General features: G+C 44.2%; 1 protein-coding gene across 1 annotated transcript in view; it reads right to left on the bottom strand.

Annotated features, from left to right (window-relative positions):
• Window positions 1–14,455, bottom strand: part of LOC109911204 (protein MTSS 2-like) — a 1,013,245-nt gene that overhangs the window by 874,463 nt on the left and 124,327 nt on the right. The window contains exons 2-3 of the mRNA XM_048605577.1: window positions 10,245–10,344; window positions 5,485–5,558 (exon numbers count right to left, since the gene is read on the bottom strand). Of these exons, the coding sequence (XP_048461534.1) occupies window positions 5,485–5,558; window positions 10,245–10,344 (174 nt within the window). The remainder of the gene's footprint in view (window positions 1–5,484; window positions 5,559–10,244; window positions 10,345–14,455) is intronic.

Below are 14,455 nucleotides of genomic sequence, written 5' to 3'. Positions count from 1 at the left end.
CTGCTGTGTTCATCCAGCTCCACACCTTGCCATCTCCTTGGGTGCCTTGTGTTGGCATCATGAAGGCGCACGGTAAACCTTTATAGATGTTTAGGCCCTTTCTGGAGCACTGTACCCAAATTCTGAAACACTGTCGTCAGCAACGAGGCAGAGACCTTGGAGAGAGTATAAAGAGGACCTGTCTCCACAGAGCAGACAAGGTTAAAGAATTATGATGGATTTTGTTTGCTTCGATAGGGAGAGACGATTCCCAGGTTGCAGTCTATTCACAGAATGAGGCAATCTGGTGATGATCCAGAAAGCACTGCCTGAGACAAAGATCAATGGTGGCATTCTATACAAAATTTCAAAACTGGAATTGGACTAATACTTGGAAAGTAAATACTGTGAGATTAAGGAGGAAAGAGCGGTGGGTATGGAACTAATTGAACAGCATTTTCAAATACTGCCACAGGAATGACGGTCCGAATTGTCTCATTCTCCGCTGTGCAATTCAACACGGCAGCTCTGAAAGGTTGGGAAGGTTAACGCAAACAGCTCCATCTGCTTTCAATGGAACAGTCCTGTTTGTGATATTGGTTACCCAGCAAACTGAAAGCTATTCTCTTTTCCGCAATGAGAAACAGTTGAAAACACACATTCCCCAGCCACATTCTCCCAGGCTTGACTGGGCTTGTGTTTCTGTACGCAGTCCGGCCTTTCATTCCCTATTGTCATGGATGCAGAGCGACTCGTTTTGCTGGGTGTGCCTCAGTTGTCACTATTTTTGTCACGAATTTCTCTCCCCACTTTCCCTAAATTTTGAGGGGAGGGTGGTGGCGTTGCAGAGGAGCTGCCACACTCCCTGTGGTGTGGCGGGGGTGAGGGAGACAGTGTCTGTTCTTTACTGTCTGTGAACCCAAAACGTCAGTGCTTTCAACTCCAGGGCCCATCCTGATTCTGACAGCCACATTGAACAGTCACCAGACATTAGTCTGAAGCAGGAAGAAAGACCTGCCATTCCCTTTCCAAATAAGGTCATTACAACAATCAACTCATATTTACATAGCACCTTTCAAGTCACGAGGTACATTTTAAATAAAGTGAAGCACTACAGATGCTGGAAATCTGAAACAAACAAAGTCACAGAGTCAGCCATGGAATTGTACAGCACGAAACGAACCCTTCGGTCCAACTCGTCCATGCCAACAAGACTTCCGAAATTCATTTCGTCCCATTCGGCCCATATCCCTCTAAACCCTTCCTATTCATGTTACCAATCCAGATTCCTTTTATATGCAATTGTTCCAGCTTCCTCTGGCAGCTCAAAGGGCTGAAAGGGTTGGAAAATCGGAGTTTTAAAAATAATTCGACACAGGAAATTGTCAACCAACTGTTTAAAAGAAGTGACTGAGCATCTAAAAGTATAAACATAAACCTTTCAATCCCTGAAGGAGTTGTGGGGGGGGGGGGGGAAACTGAATTTGAAATATTAACTCTGATTTTCTCTCTATGGATGCTGCCGGATTTGCCGAGTTTCTCCAGCAATTTTCTGCGTTTGATCCGAAGATGCACTACAGAACTTTCATACAACAAGGTATGACATGAAGCCGCATCTGGAGATATTAGGACAGGTGACCAAAAACTTGCTCAGAGAGGGAGAGGTAGGTTTAAGGGACTATCTTAAAGAAGGAAAACGAGGCAGAGAGGGGTGTAATGAGCGAATCCCAGATCTTGGGGCCTGCGGAACCAAGGGTCCAGTGGTGAAGCAGTTAAAATCTGGGATATACAAGTGTTAGAGGAGTGCAGAGATCTCGAAGGAGGGAACAGAGCCAGAAGGAGGGGTGAGACCATGGAGGGTGTGAAAACCACAAGAGAATTTTACAAACAACACGGGGATCCATCCCAGGAAATCAGACTGGTAAACCTTTGCTACACTCTCTTCATAGCCAGAACATCCGTCCTCAGAGGAGGAGATCAATAAACTGTACACAATTAGGCAGAAATCCTGTTTGACTTCTGGAAAGGATGAAAACAATTCCAGAGTCCTACTCGGGAAGTTGGAAGGGTGTTTTTCTTTTTTTAAATTTAAATTTTCAAGAACTCTCAATCACGTTTGGCTACGTTATCTCATAATTTGTGACCATCACATCCTGGATGTGTGACTTGAATCCAGGCCTTCTGGCCCAGAGGTACTGCCACTGCACTAGCCCCTAAAGAAAATAGGAAGGGAGTTCTCCCCAACATCCTGGCCAATGTTTGTTCCCCACCCTCGAACCTCATAGTACACAACGCATTCTGTTCCATTTCTTACAGTAGTGACATTTCACTGGCTGGACTGCCCCATCAATCACATGGAGGTGAGGAAAGATGGCATACACAAACAAATTCTCCTTTCATTTTTATTGCAAGAACACTATTTGGAGGTTCCTTTTGGATGAATGACATCATTATAATAAGCACACAGCTCTCTTTAAACCTCAGATCTCTCCTGGCAGGCTCCTGATTCACTGACTGATTCACACACAGAGTAGGAATTATGTCACTGTGTTAACACAACCCTGGTGTTGGGCACAAGCCAGAGTTTTACTCCAATCTCCCCAGAACACAGACTGCTACTGCAAGTGACGTCCTTTTTTATGTCCAACTGATCACCATGAGCGCTGAATGGTCTTGTTTCTGATGCCTTTCAGTTGGAATTTCCATGGTCAGATACAGAACCATAGTCCTCCCAAATCTCTGAATGCGCAGCAGGTTCTTGGGGACTGCACCAACTCCTCCCTCCCACCCATGAATCGTTGCCTTTAAAAGATGTGAATGGTACTTGCAAGACCCAGGGATCCTTCACACAAAGATGTTAATAGAGGACTTTCGCAGCTGCAAAGAATGCTGGGATAGCACTACCACCATTCCTGCCTAGCTGTCTCCAGCAATACAAAACATTGACAAATTCAACATTTGGGTAACCTAATGTTTTCTTGACTTCCCCACAAACAGAAAGCTCTTCTATTTGTTGTACCAAATTTTAAGAATATTTCAAACACCTCGATCAGTTCATCCCAGAGTCTTCTACAAAATGTCCAAGGTGAGTCCACCCTCCCAGATCGCCGGAGAGAATTTAGTCATCGGGGTCACCAGTTGGAGAAAGGAAGGTCACTGGCAAACCGACTCGCAGCAAACATGGGAGAGTGGTGACCGGGTGCGAGTGCAGACATTGTCGCAAAAGGATTTGTATCCCTCAATTAAACACAAGAAAACAGATTGTCTCACCACAATTACACTGTTGTTTTCGGGAGCTTGACGTGTGTAAATTGGCTGCCACATTTACTACGTTGCAACAGTGACTACATACCACAAGTACTTCAAGGGGCGTATATAGTGTACTGAGCCACCTTTGTGGTTGTAAAAATACTTTCATTTATGTAGACCTTTATTCTTTTGTACAACGTAACCCTCAAAGTCTGATTATCATCCTAGAAAATCAATGGTCCAGCCCCTTCAATGACAATAGATCCTTCCTGAAAAGTAGCACTGTAAATTGAACAGAACTAAATCTTCAGTATAATAGCAACCCATCTTCCTCCTTGGCAATGCAGCTATGATCTGAACTAGCGCCACGCAGGCTGGCACAAAACAATTCTGCTGTCGCACAGTAACACAGAGGTGTAGTCACTTGAACATAATCGCAAAGGGAGGACAGGGAAGTCATCCAGAATGAGCTGCTGTACGCAAGTGTAGAACCCTGCAGCTCTGAGCAGGGTAAGCCAGCCAAAGCAGTCCTCTTGAAGCAGTTTCACGCTCACATCTAGGAGAACAACAGGAGCTTAGTGCTGTTGCTTTTCAAAAGGCCTGACCTATTTGCTAATGGGTTACTTTAATGGCTTTCCAGAGCACAAAACAGCACAACAATAATCACACATAACGACTGCTGACACACCCTTGGCAAACGCTAAGAGAATGTGAGGAAAAGGAAACACAGATAAAGAGTGGGTGGAGATTTCTGTCAGAGTTGGAGAGATTTGAGCATGACATTGCCTGAAAAGCACTTCAAAGTCCCAGAGCGAAAACAGGTGACTGAGTGCATGCTGGCTTTTGTCAGCTGTGGCTCAGTGGGTAACATACTAGCCTGAGTTGGAAAGTCATAGGTTCAAATCCCACCTGGGTGATGTTCTGATGCCAGCTTGAAGGAGCCAAGGGTGCCATCTTTCCAATAAGATGCTACAAACCACATCATATTCATCATTTCCCAACAACTCTTTTCACAAAAAAAGGACGATGAGTTCTTGCTTAAAAAACATGTTTGTGGCAGACAATTTCACATTCAAATCACCCAGTGTTATCCCACCATTAAATTCCTTTCATTATTATTGAGTCATGATGCTATTAGTTGACCAGTACATATAAGCCATCATTCATCACATTCCCAATGACTCATGATGTTAGAGGCCTCCATCAGGTCACATGGCAAACACCAGTGAAGGGAATGCTCATTTTTCATCCTCGTAATAACAGTAAACTTGCGTACCAGATAAAATCTAGACTGGTTTTCTTTTTCTTCTGGCATCACACATTTTACATTCTTCTTAGATGCACAGAAATATACATAGAACTTCAACTGTGCTCAACATGTACGTGTCCAATGCCTGTATTCAGTGCTGTCTTAACTCGCTTCTTCACCAGTCTTTCCTGCACTCACTGAATTACATTAGTTTCCTCAATAGCCCTGACTAAACTTTCAAAATTCTCAGACACGTTGTCAAAATGGCCTGATTCCTGACCATGTCTGGGCCCTCAGAGACCAGTATGCCTCCAGTTCTGGTACACACCCAACTTCCCTACCTGCTCCCTCTCTTCCACACAGTCACACCCTAAAGCATATCTGTCTGAAAACCCCCTGCTTTAATGTTAGGTTTATCACTCAGTAACAATACTTGGAAGCCTTGCTTTGGTTTGATGAGCCTTCCATAGACAAATTTCTGCAATAGGTGTTTTGTAGCATCCACTCTTCCTTTCATGCACTTTCAAAGGGACAAGATATCCCTCAGGAAGCATTTGGAAAGCTCCTTCAGTTTTCAGTAATATACACACGGTGATAAATACACAACACCAAGACGGCATATTCCATATCGAATAATCTCAATATTCTCAACACCATTCATCTGATTCAATTTGACGTGACACGTTCACTTCAGATATCCTTCATATCCCATCCAATTCCTTCATTCATATTCCAGCTTGGACCCACTTCATTTATATCCATCATTTTAAATATAAACCACCATGATCCCTTGATTAGATTCCAGTCTGTAACTCAATCTCAAGTAACTATTATTCTGTTTCAAAACCACACACTTTGGGAAGGATTCAGAAAGTGATCATTAAATCTAGAGAGGAGTCACCGGGGCAGGATTTGACAGACCCTGCATCCTGAATGAAGTGCCCGAGTCCTCACAGGGTCCTCAATGACACGTTCACAGTGGTTGATTTAGCTCAAGTGTTTCCTACCTCGTGTGTTTGTCGCCATGTCTGCCACTTTCTGAAAGGCGTCCAAGAATGCGGCTGCTGCAAGCACAGTGGTCCTGTTGTGAAGAAAGGGAACACTGTTAGAAACCATGGACAGAGGCTGGCACAGGGTGGTTTATGACCTTTGCCTCTATAATCCAAATTTGCTTAGGTAAAAGTACCTCTCTGCTCCATCTCCACTGGCTCAGACAAGAGAGAGTTGGAGCCTGTCAACTATACTCCCAGCTGGTGCGCCAAAATGTGGCCTTTAAGTGGACAAGGGCCCTCAGACAAAGGCAACACATCTTCATTAGAAAGGTTGGGGGAAAAGCGATTCAGGGACAGAGCAGATGGAATTAGTGCAGATATCATTAATGGCTATTAGTCATTAAATAATTAAGAGGATCAGCATCATTAAATTGGCACCAATAAACCCAAAGAAGAACTTGGGGAAACTTTGTTCCCTGTGTGGATTAGAATGAGGACCTCACTGCCAGATGGAGCGGCTGAGGTGAGCAGAGTGAGTGAATCTAAGGGGGCGCTTGATGAATACATGAGCTAGAGGGAGGTGGAATTTAGTGGGAGCAATCATAGAATCCCTACATTGCAAATAGAGGCCATTCAGCCCATTGAGTCTGCACTGATCCTCTGAAGAGCATCCCCACCCAGACAACCTGGGTCCCTGGCACTGTACTAACCATGGAGACACTGTCCCACCCCCAAGTATTATGTAGAGCACAAACACAGGCCAGTGTCTGTGTTGCAGTTTTGTTTTTCCAAAAAAAATACTTCTGATGGAACGTTAATCTCATTACAAAGAGGCTGGAGCAAGAGTGTATGGAAGTTATGTTGTAGTTAGACAAAGCCCTGGGCACCACACTTCAGGAAGGACTTACTAATGCCACTGTGTTCTGCCCAGGTTCATCCATGAGAATACCAAGGTTGAAGAGGCTCCATTACAAAAACAGCTTGTAGAAAATAGGCTTCCATTCCCCCCGAGTATAGAAGACTCTGAGTCAATGTAATTGAAGCATTTAACACAATTAAATGTATTGATAGAGCAAATAATGAGAAACTATTTCCGCTGCTTGGTGTGGGGGCTGGGGAAGAGGGGAGTGAGTTGTGAACAAAAGGCTTTAAAAATTCAGATCAGACTGTTCAGGGTTGATAGAGAAGAATAGTGAGGATTTGGAACTTCCAGCTTACCCACACCTAACTCCCCCCCACCCCCAAATGGGTGAATAAGTTGCAGATCAGCTGTGATCTCATCGAATACGGGAAAAAAGACTTGAGGCTAAAAGGGCTCCTCCTAAACAACATGTTTCTAACTGCTGAAGTGAAATTCTGATGCAACTGCGGCGAGCAGTCAGCAGTGTGCTAAAGGAACACTAACAGAGGGTAGCCCAACATTGTAGAGTTGGGACTCCATGAGCAATGAATTTCCCTATGCCTCCTCTCATTCTGCTAGCATTGCAACTGACAGCGGCTTACTTCCTACCAGAGACCAGGCAGTAAGCCTGTGTATGAGACTGTGACATGCCTGAGCTGGGAGAACATGATGATGAAATTTGGATCGCTCTATTCCTAGCTCAAAAATGGAATCCGAGAATGGAGAAGTGCCTTGGAGAAAGAACTTTCCAAACTATCCTGAGTGCTTTAATAGCAGCACAAACAGATGATCAGTCAAGCTTGAAATGTGCTCCATTTACACTTGCTAGAAGCAACATACATTCAGGAGCAGGAACCTGCAGACAAGAGGAATATGTCCAGGCCTTGCAACTTTTCTGAATTAGCCAGGAGCTCAAGGAGTGTATAGATCCCCATGGGTGTAGGGATTGTGTTTGCTTTCTCAATCAGGGAGTCAACTTGCCCACCAATCTGCACTCATCTCTCCTGCTGTAGAGGTTAAAATTAGGCATTTTTTTTTGTCCTGATGGGTAGAAAATCAAAAGCTCCAGAAACACCCCTCCCATTACTGCAACATTCAGGGATGAAAAATAGATGGTGTTAGGAAACAATGAACTGGAACATGCAAATTTGGATAATTAGTTTTTTTCACAACCTGAAGGAAAGTGGAACCGTGTGGTCTCTTAATGGCTACAAAAGAGCATATCACTTTGCTATAAGCTGAATTCTGATACTTTTGTGCCATGTTGGCACCAGGAGTCTTTTAGGAAAGAGACAGTAACTGCCCAAGAATGGCTTACGGATTGGTTTAAGTACAGTTTATCATCACGGAGCTGAGGGGAGAGAGAATGCAGTTGGGACACAGGCCTTTCAGCCTAACAGCAGCAAAAATCACTCTCTTTCAATTGGAAAAGAAATAACACTCAAGCTACAAAAAGAAAAAAAAAATCTGATTGCAGCAGAGATCTAGGTCCAACTGACCGGCTACCAAATCAAGGCTCTCCACAGTTGACAACCATCTTAGAAAAACAGGAAAGCAAACATGAGGTGGTCACTTTTTTTTCTTTATTCATTCATGGGATGAGGGCGTCGCTGGCTAGGCAGCATTTATTGCCCAGAGGGCTGTTCAGAGTCAACCACATTGCTGTGGGTCTGGAGTCACATGTAGGCCAGACCAGGTAAGGATGGCAGTTTCCTTCCCTAAAGGACATTAGTGTACCAGGTGGGTTTTTCCGACAAATCGGTTCATGGTCATCATTAGGTTCTTAATTCCAGATATTTATTGAATTCAAATTCCACCATCTGCCGTGGTGGGATTCGAACCCAGGTCCCAAGAACATTATCTGGGTCTCTGGATTAACAGTCCAGCGATAATACCACTAGGCCATCGCCTCCCCATGATCAAATCCCCTGATGGGCTATGATTCATAGACTTCGCACCTTCACACTGCTCAAAACCATTTTTTATTCCCCTCTTATGGGTCTCATCCATCCCATGTGTGAATGCATGACTTAAAGCAGGTAAAGTTTTCAGATTATAAATGAATAATCTGCTTTTGCCACATAAGTTTATTACAATAAAAACTTGTGTGTTTGGTTTCCTTGTTAGTTTATATAGCTGGGCCAAAACCAGCCCAGCTTGTCCCCGCTTCCCTAACCTGCCCTTCCTCCCACCTCAAGCCCCACCTCCATCTCCTACCTACTAGCCTCATCCCACCCCCTTGACCTGTCCGTCCTCCCTGGACTGACCTATCCCCTCCCTACCTCCCCACCTACACTCACCTTTACTGGCTCCATCCCCGCCTCTTTGACCTGTTTCCTCTCCACCTATCTTCTCCTCTATCCATCTTCTATCCGCCTCCCCCTCTCTCCCTATTTATTTCAGAACCCCCTTCCCCTCCCCCGTTTCTGAAGAAGGGTCTAGGCCCGAAACGTCAGCTTTCCTACTCCTCTGATGCTACTTGGCCTGCTGTGTCCATCTAGCTCTACACCTTGTTATCTCAGATTCTCCAGCATCTGCAGTTCCTCCTATCTCTAGTTTACATAAGTGTTTTTTTTTAAATCTTTGAAAGTGATCATAGTCAGACATTAACTATCCTAGAGATTAAACTGGTCACATTTCACATTTATGACGACTTATGGAGTAATAGGACTTCATTCCCAGTAGGATCGTCAACGTTTTAGACTAACTGACTGGGTAGGTAACCCATAGGATGGAGTCTGCACTCTACTCCCAGCTCAAAGGTGATCTCTAATGGGACAGCCCACTCTTGCTGATTTATGGTAAATTAATCATCCACATTGAACTGGGTCCAGCAGGGGGTGACAATTCCCCCTCGTACTGACTCACCAGTCAGTTAAGGGTCTGCATATCGTCAGTGTCATCCATCTTTGGTGACTCATCCATTTTGTCCCAAAAAGGTGCTGGGTTTGACTAGGGCAGGGGCACGAGAATTGGCTTTTGTAGCAGCCAGATTTCCAACTTCCCAATTCTCCCGAATCTTTATCTGGGATCTCTGTTGGGACAAGGGTAGTAATGGAAATAAGGCGAGGGCAGAATTGGGCCATGTTCCACTCTGCGACGCCCTCTTGAGCTCAGAATTGGGATGATATCGTTCACAGGCTCATCACATGCGAAGGGATGGTCCATAGGATTGGCCCTGCACAGATAAACGCCTTCAGGAGATAAAGAGCTCAGCAGGGAGAGTTCCCGTCAGTCACTAGGTCACAGATGGAAAATGAACCAAGCTCTTTGAAAGGAAAATAGGTGCATCTTTGTGGGAGCCTGACTAATATTAAGGTACATTCTACAACTGACAACATTCAAACAGGTAACAAAATGGCCAAGGTTTTGTGGCACCTGTACATCAAAACAAAAACAGATGACAGGTAAAGGAGTTCAGACTACAAGAGTCTTACAATGTGATGACTCTTTAGGGATACACCTGAAAGTGTAAAAGGAGGACATTGTAAGTGGGAGATTGAAGTGTGAAGTCATTCAGAGCACAGGGTGCACTAGGCTGGGGATTATATAAAGCACTAGGTGACAAGTGGTTGCAATTTATAATTTCGTTATCCCCTGTACATGATTTATTCCTTTAGGAAGTGAACGAGAATTCTTCCAGGGGAATGGGAGAAACATAGAAGATGGGAGCAGGAGGCAGCCATTCGGTCCTTCAAGCCTGCGCTGCCATTCTTCACAATTATGGTTGACTGTCCAACTCAGGATAGTATTTGGGCAAAATGAGGTGTTATCAAAGGGGCGAGGTGTTGCAAATGTAATGGTTTGGGGAATACCTCTTCACATGTCTCATTAGGAGGAAGGTTGCACATCCCTCTGGTTCGCCTTGCCTTACCTGAGCTGAGAGTGAAGCTTAGCAGCCTTGGCATTGAAGTCCTCCCAGATTGGATAGGAGCCCTGTGGGAAGCAAGCAGCTAGAATTAGCCCATTTCCAGCTGAAAATAAACACAACGGTCTTTTCAGGTTTAAAAAAAGAACTCTCAAAATAAACACTTTTAAAAAGAAAAAGGATGACATATCCGATCAGAAATAACAAGAGAGCGCAGCCAAAAAGATTGGTGCAAGATAGTGAGCTCGAGGACACAAGGGAGGATGAACCCAAAGTCACAAGCCAGCCCCAAGGATCTTTTGTGCCTCAATATTTGGAATCTTTCTGCCGTGATACTCTGCAACAGGTCCCAACTCCCCAGGCCTTCCCCAATCTTTGTGGCCCCTTCGATGCAGTGCACTTTTGATGAAATATTAAGCAGCGGTGCTGTCTGCTACCTTGTGTGTGGGAATGTTAAAAATCCCATTGCACTGTTTCAAAGACAACCAGGAGGATACAGACTGATCAATTTTAATCCCTCAAATAAAACAAAAACAGATTGCCCAGTCATTGTCAGGTTGTTTTTTGGTGGAAGCCAAAGTTAATTGCTACATTCCCAACACTTCAATAGCAGCTACTCTTCAAAAATACTTCATGAACTGTAAATCACTGACACGCAAAGTGGTTGTGAAAGGTGTAATACAAATGCAGATCCTTCTTTTGATTCAAATTTTGAGAAGACACCCAGGACAATGAATCTAAAATCCAGACGACTTGTAGATTTAGCTGAAATTGTTCTGATACCTTTAGGACACCCTCAATAATGTACAACACAGCATGGTATAACTTAGGGAATACAAACAGGAACGGACCTCAAGGTTCCTCAAGCCTGCTCCGTCATTCAATATGTCCATTATCGATCTGATTAAGACTCTAATTCCACTGTCCTGCTTGTGCTTATAGCCTGCTATCTCATTTCAAATTCATTAAATGAAACAAAGTTTGTTGCTCGTGTAAAAAATTTGTTCACAGGACATAACGCTGTTGTGGGCAGCAACGCCTACCATCCATTCCCTAGTAGTCCTCAAAAAGGAAGCTCACCACCCCTTTCTTGAACGAATATGTTGCAGGCAGACCTACAATGCTGTTGGGGAGGGAATTCCAGGATTTTGAGCCAGCAACAGTGAAGGAATGGTGATATATTTCCAAGTCAGGACATTGAGTGGCTTGGAGGGGGAAACTTGAAGGTGGTGGAGTTCCAAGTTTCCAACTGATGGCTTCCCTGCCCTGAGCTGGATGCACTTTGAAGAGCGGGTGGAATTCTTTCTAGTTGCTTGGCCAACATTTATCCCTCAACCAACATTTGCTGACTGTTACTTTCATGACTTTTTGTGGGATCTTGCTGCTGCTTTTCCCAGCAAACTCTGCACAGACTGTGTGGGTTAAATCAGGGTCATTCTTGTTCTGATTAACCCAATCCCATACCAGCCATGACATTCCTGTACAGAGGGCTGATGAGGAGCCTCCGGTCAAAGTGAGTTCAAGACCAGGCCCCTGTAGATCTCTCAATGTTCAAGCTACCACAGGAAATGGGGATACTGCAGGAAAATAGGATCAAGGTGGCCTTGATCTGGTTGATTGGTGGTGCAGGCTCCCAGGAGGTGAATGGCCCGCTTCTTCCGTACAAATATGGGAATTAGGAAATTGACCAAAAGCAGCAGTGGCTCAGTGGTTAGCACTGCTGCCTCACAGAGCCAGGGATCCAGGTTTGATTCCAGCCTTGGGCGACTATGTGGGGTTTGCACATGCTCCCTGTGTCTGTGTGGGTTTCCTCCTACAGTCCAAAGATGTGCAGGTTAGGTGGATTGGCCGTGCTAAATTGCCCCATAGTGTCAAGGGATGTGCAGGCTGGGTGGGTTAGCCATGGGAAATGTTGGATTACAGGGATGCGGTAGGGAGGCTGGATCTGGGTGGGATGCTCTTTGGAATGTTGCTGTAGTCTCAAATGGGCTGAATGGCCTGCTTCCATACTGTGGGGATTCAATGAAAAGATGTTTCCTATTGGAGACTGTGCTCATTCTTTTGTCTTATTAGGATTGTGTGACTTCACAAATATTTTACAAAGGAAATTGTGTTGACAGTAACAATATTTCCCAAATCGTTGTCGAGTGCTGAGTTAGCTGTCAATGGAATATATTCCTGAAGAGAGCAGGAAGAGTCGTCATTTTAAATCCCTCCTATAGGTGGCCGCGGAATGCTCAGTTGTAATTACCTTCTGTAGATTTTATTTGTACATTGTCCCATTATTTTGTACCGAAGCCCCAGTGCTGACAGTCGATGGTATTTGGAGTTAGATGTTGGTGGTATAGGGATTTTTAAATTTGAGCTATTGGTGGTATATGTCAGATGTTAGCAGCTTTTGTTTAAATTCATTAAATAACGAGCAAACTTTTTATTTAATATAAATTTGCTCACAGGATGCAGGCACAAGTGGCTCAGAATATTATTGTCCTGTCCCCAGTTGTTCTCAGGGAGGTGACATACCACCATCTCTTTGAACCACTGTGATTGCAGAGACATCCACAATGCTGTTAGGGAAGAGGTGCCAGGAGTTTGGTCCAGTCACAGTGAAGGAGCAGCATTTCAGTTCCAAGTCAGGATGGTGATTGAGCCATTTCTTTGGGCAAACTGTATTTATTAATTCTGGGAATGTGGAAGTCACAAGCTGGGCGAACATTTATTGCCGACCCCTAGGTGCCAGTGAACTGCCTTCTTGAACCGTTGCAGTCCATGTGCTGTACGTAGACCCAGTGTTGGGAGGGAGGGAGGTCCCAGATTATTTTTAAGCCAAAAGGGTGTCCTCAGGGTAGAGCTGTTAGTAATGGAAACAATTTCTCTCTCTCTTCCCCCGCCCCCAATCAATGAAACTTTGTAGGATTTTGAGATTTGCATGAAATCTTCACTTGTGCTTCTTTTCTCCAAGTAGTCCCATCCCAACATCTCCAGACTCTTGACATTGAAGTCCCTCATCCCTGCCACCCAAACTCATCTCACTCTGACCCGGATGCAAAAGTTCCAGAAGAAATGCAATGTGGAGGAGCTTGAGGTGTAATATTGCGCTAGTCACTGCAATAACCCAATTCGTGAACCTACTTGACAATCTTACATTTGGTTTTCTCATGTACCTCAATTACCTCTCAACATCAGTTAGAATAACGTGGGTTAACTAAAAAGAAGTGGGCATTTACGGAGTTATTGGGGAAGAGTAAAATGAGTAGAGTAATTGCAAACTCAGAGTTAAAAAGCCCTTTTTTGCACTGTGTCACTCCTACCCCATTTCCCACATTTGACTCAAGTAACCACTAAGTCTGGGTTTATTTAGCGAATGGTGTTACATTGTCTTGCAAATCCGGCGTTCAGCAGACAAGAATGATAACAGTTTACGACATTTGTAACAATGAAGTCGGAGTTTGCATATGACTTTTCCTTTTTTTTTAAAACAAGAAGAATTTCCTGCGCAGCCGCCACCAAACTAAAACCATCCAACTTCCAAAAGCATCTAATACTCAATCCCTGCATCACCAACACTGACGCCAATGCAGGCCATCAATTCCATTGCCTACACCCCATTCTGCGCCATCAATTACTGTAGCACCAAATGAAAACATCAACCACTCTGTCAATGCTCACTCCCCATCCTGGCTTGGAACTCCTTCACTATCACTGGGTCAAACACCTGGTACTCTCTCCCTAACAATGCGCTCTGGGTGCCTCTCCAATCACAGCAGTTCAAGGAGATGGTGGTATGTCACCTGCTCGAGAACAGCTAGGGAAAAAAAGGACAATAATAGCGTCTGAGCCACTCGTGCCCACATCCTGTGAACAAATCTCTTAACAAAAATGTTGGCCGTTTATTTAATGAATTTAAACAAAAGCTGCAAACATCTAACACCTAATCCATACACATTCAAATCAACAGCTTGAATTAAAAATCCCCACACCATCAACATTAAATACCAGCACTGGGGGCTTTGGTACAAAATAATGGGACAAAATGTACAAATAGAATCCGCAGAAAGGTAACTACAACTGATCATTCCACGGCTGCCTGTAGGAGGGATTTAAAATGACTCTTCCTGCTGTCTTCAGGAATATATTCCATTGACAGCCAACACGGGACTCAAGACAACAATTTGGGAAATATTGTTACTGTCAACACAATTTCCTTTGTAAAATAT

Source organism: Rhincodon typus, chromosome 15, assembly GCF_021869965.1.
Source record: "Rhincodon typus isolate 14 chromosome 15, sRhiTyp1.1, whole genome shotgun sequence".
Lineage (NCBI taxonomy): Eukaryota > Metazoa > Chordata > Chondrichthyes > Orectolobiformes > Rhincodontidae > Rhincodon > Rhincodon typus.
The sequence above is the reverse complement of the archived record's forward strand: the minus strand, read 5'-3'. Positions and strand labels throughout refer to the sequence as shown.